Source organism: Periplaneta americana, chromosome 9 (assembly GCF_040183065.1).
Source record: "Periplaneta americana isolate PAMFEO1 chromosome 9, P.americana_PAMFEO1_priV1, whole genome shotgun sequence".
NCBI classification, from domain to species: Eukaryota; Metazoa; Arthropoda; class Insecta; order Blattodea; family Blattidae; genus Periplaneta; species Periplaneta americana.
Window position 1 is genome coordinate 93,711,642 of NC_091125.1, and position 10,593 is coordinate 93,722,234.

General features: G+C 37.1%; 1 protein-coding gene across 3 annotated transcripts in view; it reads left to right on the forward strand.

Annotated features, from left to right (window-relative positions):
• Nucleotides 1-10,164, forward strand: part of LOC138706258 (fatty acyl-CoA reductase wat-like) — a 189,910-nt gene extending 179,746 nt beyond the window's left edge. For all 3 annotated transcript variants that reach the window (XM_069835330.1, XM_069835331.1, XM_069835329.1), the window contains exons 8-9: nucleotides 1,532-1,789; nucleotides 4,726-10,164. In XM_069835330.1, coding sequence (XP_069691431.1) covers nucleotides 1,532-1,789; nucleotides 4,726-4,816 — 349 coding nt within the window. In that variant the 3' untranslated portion in view covers nucleotides 4,817-10,164. The remainder of the gene's footprint in view (nucleotides 1-1,531; nucleotides 1,790-4,725) is intronic.
• The last annotated feature ends 429 nt before the right edge of the window (nucleotides 10,165-10,593 follow it).

The following is a 10,593-nucleotide window of genomic DNA, read 5'->3' on the forward strand; positions in this document are numbered from 1 at the left end:
ATCGCGAAAATCCTTGTTCTCATACCGATAGCAGGCTTGATTTAGAATAAGAATAACAAATTTGATATTTTGCCTGTCACTACTCATGATGAATCCAATGCATTGCTTTAAGAATGAAAAGCCACACGGCAAATTTTACTTATTGCTGTGCAGACATTTGTTATTCTACAAATAACATAGTTATTTGTTATCTTGTATTCTAAGGTCATTTGCTGTCGTTCCCAATATGGTCCTGCGATTATCTTGCCTTTGGACCAGAGGTTCATGGGTGCAACCCAGCGGAGGGCTATAATTTTGAAGGGCGTTAAAATCCTTAGCAGAACATACTCAGAGATTGCAGTAGAAATAGGGTACGAGTACCGTGTCGTCAATTTACGGTACGTTAAGAACCCTGTTCGTGATAGAGGGCTATGGGCAAAATTTTTCGGTTATGTCTCGTTCACATTGAATTTCGACGTTGAATAATATCAGAAGTCGAGATCCTCATTAAATAAAACTTCAAGCCCTACCTACCTCAGATCACTTGTACCTACTGAATTAACTTCTGTTCTACTTTTAATGTTTTAACAGATATTCTATTTCTCTCAGACCAAAACGACTCGCACTATACATTTAATACGGGGTTCGCCAGAGAAACGGGCGATTTTAAAGTACGCTCTACAGAAATATTATAAGCGACAGAAGGTGCTGCTATCTGTTGTTATATTGCCAAAACTATGTCATTTGCTCAGCATTATGTGATCAGTTGCCATGGAACGGAACGGTAAACAGCGTGCATATGCAATTAAAGCATTTTACAAAAACAACTACAGTTACGAGGCTGGTAGACGAGGTTTTCGTACACATTTCAATATCGGACGTCATGATCCTCTGCCTAGCACACATGCCATCAAATTATGGATTACAAAATCACAGGATCTGCTATGAAGAGAAAGTCACCGGGTGGAAGAACAACTGTCAGCTGCCTCGTAACTGTCACTGTTTTTGTAAAACGCTTTGATTGCATATGCACGGTGTGCACCGTTCAATTGTTCCATGGCGACTGATCATGTAACCCTGCGTAAATGGCATAGTTTCGACAATATAACAACAGATAACAGCACCTTCTATGGTCTTCAATATTTCTGTAGCGCGTTCTTTAAAATCGTCCGTTTCCCTGGCGAATCCTGTGTAGCCTATTATCCACTAATTTATCGTAATTCCTATCTCTGTTTATTTGTCCACATATCCATATATTTATTTATGACCCACAGCTGTGGAGTAACGGCTAGCACGTCTGGTCGCGAAACCAGGTAGCCCGGGTTCGATTCCCGGTCGGGGCAAGTTACCTGGTTGAGGTTTTTTCCGGGGTTTTCCCTCAACCAAATATGAGCAAATGCTGGGTAACTTTCGGTGCTGGACCCCGGACTCATTTCACCGGCATTATCACCTTCATCTCATTCAGACGCTAAATAACCTAAGCTGTTGATAAAGCGTCGTAAAATAACCTACTGAAATAAATATTTATTTATGTATTAATCTATATTTTTAGCTTGGTCAAAATCTACAAGAAGATACATCGCTTCAACTCAGTCATTTCTTACTTCGCTACGAGAGAGTGGAAATTCACCAACGACAACGTGCAAGCCTTGTGGAAAAAGGTGGACGCCAAAGACAGACGACTATTTGATTTCGACATAGATGGGCTGGACTGGGAGGAGTACTTCTTTAGATATGTCAGGGGCATCAGGGTGTATTTGATGAAGGACGACCTCTCTACTGTTCCTGTAGGAATTAAGAAAAACAAGAGGTATTGTAACTGAGTATCATTTTAATGTGACACAACTATTCAATGTCTATGAGGAAATGATTAAAATTATGTTCTGGAAAAAATGGCGATTCCACACATGGAACGATGCGCTTATCATCTGAAAAAGATAATGGAGTACATGCTGTAAGCACAGTCTAGTATATACAGTCGCGAAGCTCAATACGTAGTAAATATGCACACATTAGATAGTTGCTCACCACTAGGATCGCTAATATCGCCTCATTACAGGCAATGTAAAATAGAACCGTCACAGTCTATTGTTTCTAGCACCCTCAAAACTCAAACTTCGTGACTGTATACAGTAGACTGTGCTATAAGTATTTAAAAATTTTCACCTAATCTGGACTAAATTCAATAAAAGAATTTCTATGAGAAAATTGTCAGACTCTGAATAATATTTGGCAATTCATTTTGGAGCTGAATTAATTTGGAGTCCGATAAAAGCTCATTAGCAGGCTAATTTCTTGAAGTTTGATGATGAAACGACATTGAAAACCAAGAGAAACTTACTAAAACAAAGATTGCCTGATATTTTGGAGTTGCGCTGAGGTGCGGGTTCGATCCCCACTTGGGCTAATTACCTGGTTGTTTTCATTTTCAGAGGGTGAACTAATTAAACCAAAATGTAATACAGAATCTGGTCTCAAGCATAGCTCTGATTTCGATCCAAAACTATACAATTCTTTCATTAATAATTATCCTCCTTTAGCATTAATGAATGATTCTGGGTTTAAGAAGAATTGTACATTATTTTTTCACAAACTGTTGTGTAACAGAAAAATGGATTCTTAAGAATATTTCCTGCATTTTTATATTATAGTTAATCGAATTTCATTTTGTAATGTACGCTGTTTTATATTTGTAGGTCTATATTATCTTAATGTACTTTATATGTGTATATATATATATATATATATATATATATATATATATATATATATATATATAATTTTACTTCTGTGTTTCCAAGAATACTCCCGACCACAAGTTTGGTATTTTCGGGATTGAGCTAATTGTAAATTATATATTTTAAAATTTTATGTGTGTAACAGCGCATTAAATTAATATCAAAATGACGGAGAAAACTAGCTACGAAAATGACAGAACGGTACCAGAGACTACAATAATGATGATAATAAATAATGACGAAGACTACAAAATATAGCAACGAAAACGACGGAGATTACAAAAATGATGAAAATGAAGGTAATGACAAAGATAATGACGACTAGGAAATGGACAAAAACTAAGACAATTACGAAAACTATAGCGAATAAAGTAACTACAAAAATGAATATGAAGGATAGAGTATAATGATTGCGAGAACACTGGCTACAATGAAGACAATGGCTACGAAAATAATTATGACAAACAAGATAACAACGAAATTCACGAGGAAGTTTATGACTGCAAAAGTAAGGACAACGAAGCCGGTGAGGAGAAAGACGAGGAAGTCCATAGGTATGAGTATGTACAGACACAGAAACAAAATTCATGTGACCTACTGACCATGCGCAGTATGTTATAACTGGAACTCGGAAAATTCAGGTGTCCAAATTTTGTTTCTGGGTCTGCATAAGTCCACCGCTGTGAAGTAACGGTTAGCATGTCTGTCCGTGAACGAGCGGGCCCAGATTCAAATCCTGATTTGGACAAGTTGAAGGTTTTTTCGAGGTTCTCTCTTCACCAATTGAAGCAGAAAGATCATTTTTTGTGTTGGATCTCGGACTCATTTCATCATCATAATTATGAGTATATTTCCCCTTTTTCATCATCATCATCATCAATCATCATCATCATCTCCGTTTTCTTCCCCCATATTTTGGGCTTTCTCCAATATATAGTCGGCTGCGGACCACCACCAAACTCGTACCTCGTGATATGTGGTCACTAGTTGCTGATGGTAGTACTATGTATCGTCAGCTCTCCCCTAAGATCATATTAGCTCGCGGAATCGAGGCGATGCCTACGCGGAAAGGTGAAAGGATTGTGTAGGCTTTAGAGGAGTTCGGAGGCGGTCTTCAGGGAAATCTGTAGCGCGGGGACCTTAGCGTATGCATACCATTCCATTCCGGGTAGTGCAATTTGCCCAATCAGCCGGCCTACATGCGAGGGAAGTTCTCAGATCGTGATTTTATTTTTTTTTTAATTTTATTGGGTTATTTTACGACGCTGTATCAACATCTAGGTTATTTAGCGTCTGAATGAAATGAAGGTGATAATGCCGGTGAAATGAGTCCGGGGTCCAGCACCGAAAGTTACCCAGCATTTGCTCGTATTGGGTTGAGGGAAAACCCCGGAAAAAACCTCAACCAGTTAACTTGCCCCGACCGGGATTCGAACCCGGGTCACCTGGTTTCGCGGCCAGACGCGCTGTCCGTTACTCCACAGGTGTGGACCAGATCGTGATAGATGATTATGTACAGAAATAATGAAATTAACTATACAAACAGTGATGAAAACACTACGAAAACAATAACGACGAAGACAATGATTATGAAGACAGTGACGACTAAGACTTTGACTATGGAAATAATGATAAAGAATATAACTATGGGGCAGCGACAACGAAAAATTATAATTACAACGACTGTGAATGCAACGACTACATGAACAATGACTACATATGAACAAAGACAAAACTATTTATTACGAATACGATAATTACTAATACTTTATTATTATTATTATTATTATTACTATTACTAATATATTATTATTATTATATTACTAATATATTATTATTATTATTATATTATTATTATGATCATCATCATTATTATTAACGATGATAATTAATGACAACAGTGAACAAATTGATTATAATTATGTCAGCGTTTTTACAACCATCATTATAATGTGTTAGAAGAAGTAGCTTACATCTACTGCATTAAATGTAATCAATTCCTTTTCAGACTTCGCTGGGCGCATCAAGTTGTGAAGACTTTGGTACTGTTGCTCCTTCTAAGGATAATCTGGGCAATATTCAACTTCATATTTTTGTAACAGAAGACTGTATTATACATTCCGCAGTGGAAAACAATCCTACAGCTCAGAAATAATTAGTGGTGCCGGCCATATATCTTGGTGGACACACTATCACAAAGGAGAACATCGACACTTCAAGTGACCGACTAGCATCTTCAAACAACCCCTTCAAGACTGTTTAGTGAATGCATTCAATTGAGAACTGAGCAGTGGCGAAGCTAAGGTATAAATATTGGAAAGGCTGAAATAAATCTGCTCACATACCTTTTTATACAGCAGATGTTTCTCGACTTTTCTACCAAAACTTATTTGTGACACAGACCCCACAAGAAGACGATGACCACTCATTTTCGCCTCCAAACAGAATGTAGTGCCGATCTCGATCTCCTATCTTTGTAAGCTCATTTTGTTTCATACGCCCAACTTAAAAATTTTTTCTCTTTTAATTCTGCAAATAATTACCTCAATGTTCTCTCAGTATTAGCCATTTTACAAAAATTAGTATGTAACACACACGCATGCACTTTTGATTAAACATTCAACAATGTAGCGCATAAACAGAACACCAACATAGCGCGGTGTGTTATATCGCGCTTGAGACTAGTCCCGCTTCCTGCTACCGAGTCGTAGTGTATCCTCCCTGCCTGTGAGCGAGGACGTCGCACGTCGGTATGAGGCTTGTGTCATAGGCCTCTCGCAGTGGAATGACTGCCAACAGTGAATTTAATATATGGAAGGATCTGAGTGAAACCAAGTGTTACGATACACCGTTATACTGTTACTAGATAAAATAACTCAAAATTTTTGGATAGGCTAAGCCTCAGAAGCCCCTCAGGAGCTTCGCCACTAGAAATGAGAACTTCATAGTTCAGCTTTAGTTTACAGTACTGTATGTTTCAATTAGCTTATTTCCAAATTGGATAAATGTCGACATTTTACACTTTATAGATTACGTTGTATGTTGTGATGTAACTTTCTTTCTAAATCGGCTTCTTTATTTTTTTTTGTATACCCCTCGATACTTAACACCATCAATACAGTTTTGTCTCTGCCTAAAGCTTCAACAATCCTGTAGGAATGTTTGTAGCCTATATTTTCCCAATCCTCTGATTGTGGTTCTGGCTGATATGTACAGTAATGGCAAAAAAAATCGAACCGACCCTTGTAGCTGATTTCAGAGCCTTGTTCACTCCAGAGCACGATAGACTGGTAACTAAGACTTTCGTGGTTCGAATCCTGCCTGGGAAGGAAACTTTTTTTGTTCCTAATTCATATTTATTCCCAATACTTATCGATTGCTGGTAAAATTTATGTTCTGGGAATAATAAGTTAATTAAGTAGTAAAATATCGCTGCAATCGAAAAGTACTGGAAAAAATTTGAATAATAAACAAAAAAAAGTTTCCTTCCCAGGCAGGATGCGAACCACGAAAGTCTTAGTTACCAGTCTATTGTGCTCTGGAGTGAACAAGGCTGTGAAATCAGCTACAAGGATCGGTCCGGTTTTTTTTGCTATGTATTTGTTTAACATAATAATAATAATAATAATAATAATAATAATAATAATAATAATAATAATAATAATAATAATAATAAATGCTATCTTCTTCTATCAGAAGAACTGGCAACTTTTGTGCACTTCGATAAAATTTTGCACAAATTCTCCCTCTTAACACACAAATCTAGTATAGGCTCTCACTCGAGAACTGCATGAAGATCACAGAGTGAAAATGAAGCTAGAACTAACGGTTAAAGTACAATAAGGTTAAAAAAGAATGAGCCGGCGACAAAATAACGTCAATGGTCCAAAAAAAGAACAGTCTCCTTGAAACTTCAGTTCACAAGGTAACATTTTTATTAAACCATGTAAATGTGATGTATTTGTTCTAAAATATGTTATAAAATAAAACGAACGGTTTATTCTAGCTGCATCAGGGCCTCTGAAGAGTGAAATAGCAATAAAATTGATAAATACTAAATTTATCGAAACGGGGTACAACATTTATCGAAACGAAGGTGAACGAAAAAGCTACGTAATACGCCGGTTTACAGTATGACCCATTGTAGCGTACGTGGTTAAGCATGTGTCTAAACCAGATACCATTTCTAATACTAAGTTTGAATCTTCGTTAGTCCTAATTTTTACATTACAAATTTACCATAATAAGTTTTATAAGCACTATTTATTTCACAAGTATCAAGTGGCGACATCGCCTGGAAGTCGACTGAATGTTTGGTAAATAGCACAAACACTCCCCCGGATATCACTACTGTCTGTTAATAGCTAAAACCGTCTGCATTTATATCTGATTTATAGCTTTTAAAAATATATTTAACTACAACATTAAAACATGTTACCATTGTAAACATATAATTTAGTTCTATTTGTTTTAATAATGGTAATTCTGAAGTGATATTCTTTATCATTATTCAATTCATATTGTAGTTTAGCTTTCTTTATTTTTTGTTTACCTGTATTCTTCATAGGAAGCGTTGACAGCGTTGGCAGTCTGTCTCGTCATTACTCTTCAGGATGGCAGATAGAGCAGACAGACAGCAACAGCGTCAACAACTCATTGCTCTCGTTCGCATAGGTTATTCTGCATCGAGCGCAGCGAGAGAGATTGGAGTCCCTTTGAAAACTGCTAAGAGGTGGGCAAAATTATTTCTTGAGAACAATGAAATTTCGAATCGTCCAATTCCTGGTTGGCCGCGCATCTCTACAAGGGAAGAAGACGCCATCTTAATCAGAGAAGTTTAAAACCACACTTTTCGAAGTGCCTTTGAATTGAAGATGGCATTGAACTTTCCTGGCTCCCCCCTAACCATAAGGAGACGTTTTAGAGAGCGTGGCATAAGGTCTTGTCGAACTACGACGAAAGAACATTTGAAAATGGGTCATGTCGTGGACTGTCTAGCTTGTGCTATTATCCGACAGGACTTCGACTGGAGAAATGTCATTTTCCCCGACGAGGTAGTTGTCTCCAGTAGCACTTATGATCCTGCCCCTATGTATCGTATGGATGACCACCGATTCGATGGACGCTTCGTGTGACGACTTCACACGTCGGGTCGCGTGAGCGTTGCGTGTTGGAGGTGGATGTCATACACTGGGACAGGGCTTCTAGAACGCATCCACGGTCGGTTTACGGCGGAAATATATGAACATATTTTGGAAAATACAATGATTCCTTTCGCCCGAGAATGGTATCCAGACGGAATACTTTTTTTCCAGCAGGATAGCCACCTGGTACACACAACCAATCGCATTCAAAGATGGTTTACGAGGAGGCCTGATGTCGACTTGCTCGAATGGCCTCCAGATTCACCTGATATGAATCCAATTGAAAATGTGTGGGCTAGATTGAAAAAAAAAGATCTTATGCTTTAATTGGGCAGAATCACCCGTACGAACAGCAGACGAATTGTGGGACAGAGTACTAGATGCGTGGGAGGAGGTGGCACGGATGCAGACCTATTCCACAATCTGTGGACTCCATGCCGCGCAGAATGAGGGCATTGTTGATGCAGGTGATTTGTGGACGAAATACTAGTTCCTATTACACGGATTTTTTCGTTTATATATGTTTTTTACATAATTTTTGTTTATTTCTATTTGATGTGCTTTTGATTTTTGAGGAAGCAAATGAACTATTCATTTTGTATACAGGCTAGGTCGTGCCTAATAATAGCCCACAAATGATGGCTATAGTATGTTTGCAAGACTTGTATAACCAAGTTTATTAACAAATTCCACTAATATTCGCTATTAAAAATATAAAATATTACAATAAAAAAAAACAATTCTGCCGGGAAGCGAACTTACAACAATCTCTGGTTCTGAAATCAGAAACCTTATTTATACGCTACATCACCTCGTAGCACTTGCTGCATTGTAGACGGATCACTATCAAAGAATCAACCGGAACAATCATCACAGCATTGCCTTCTAAATGCAATGAGTTTACTCGTGTGAACCTGACTTAAAACCTTTACATTTAAACTACCAAGTGTCGGCCTATTCTTTTTGAACTCAATTGTACATAGTAAGTGGCATGACTTTTGAAATTGCACGATCAGAGAGAATCTTCAAATTTGAAATGTGTTTTTATTCAATTCCATTTCAGGTCTTCATTTTTGGCGTTCATGTCACTTAAAAATATTCTTTAAATGAACTTAGGGTTGAAATGAAGTGAGAAATGACAATAAAAAATGACAATAAAAATGGATCAAGGTATTTATCATTGGAAACATTCTATCTACAGGAAATAAGTGTACATATGAAAGATTTAATTTAAAACAAAGTCTACAGTGAACATTTAAAGACAAAATGTCTACTATATATTATTATCTACTACACAATAATGTAAATTATGTATCCTAGGTAATGTAATTAAACGAACCAAATGGAAATTTAGAAATTCATAATGAACACTACAGATTCGACAAAAGGAAAGAAAATAATTCCAGTGCACAACAATGCTGAGGCGTGTAAATCAGGATGGCAACAAAATGTAGGCCTACTGGAGGTGTGCTCTCCGTGATACCTGAAGTGCTACATGTTTTACGGATAATAACACCCAATAAAGAAGTCATGCCAAATAAATCAACAGAAAATAACAAGAAAAGTAGACAATTATCATATAAAGACAGGGATTAAATCAAAATTTATTTGAGAAGTCTAAGCTACAGGTTCAAATTACAAAGTCAACCTATACATGGGAATGAAGATGAGGTGAAAATATAAATTTATATTCTTCTTAATAAAGTGCTATAAATTTGTTCCTTAAAACTTTAGTACTGTAATTTAAGTATTATATAACAATTATTTCAAGAAACTGCCTACTGAAGGATGCACTGGAAGGAATGGTGAACGGAGAAGAGTTCGGGGTAGAAGAAGATATCAGATGATAGATGAGATTAAGATAAATGGATCATAAATGAGGAGACAAAAAGGAAGGCAGAAACTAGGAATGACTGGAGAAAGCTAGGTTTGCAGTGAAATACCTGCCCTTGGACAGAACACTAAATAAATTAATGAACAATTATTTCATTAGTAGACTTTTTTCTGTAGGCATTTTCATTTGTAGACCCTTTTCAGGTGGACTAAAAGAGTAGACCAACTTTATGTACACATGTTGTCGTAAACCTACTACCATTAGACGCAAAAAAGTAGACAATGTTATCAGTAGACTTCGTGGAATTGCCATGAGAATCGTAAGGTTTACTGCGCACGCAGTATAGACTGTATGAGAAGGGGACGTGCCAAGGACAGAGTATGCCTCTAATGTAAACACTGTGCAGTATACTGCGGTTACAATAAAACCTGTATCCTGCATTCAAGAAATATAATGAATGATCATTGAAGTAGGAGATATCTAAACATGTAATACTCACATCACCCTTGAATATGTGCATTGCAGTGAAGAGTTACGTACATTTTGAGCGACTGCAAAGTGAACCTCCTCCGATGATCACTCAAACAGTTTTTATATTGGGAAAATGTACGTTCAACATCACACGATGTAATAGGTGCATATTTGAAGAACGGAAAGTCACTGCTTTTTAGTACACCAACTTCAGACATCTTGTCGTGACCTGATAGTACATAATTTATAATACGAATTTGTGAATAGGCAGAATTTTTAGCAATAATATTTCTCAACTTACATTTCACTTTTTCTGAAATTAGTGAATTGTTATTTTGGATAACGGTTTGTGATACTTTATCCACTATATTAAGGGCTTTTGAGAGTTGTACTGGCTGCGGGGGTAAGGGTATTCCAGGGGCAATTG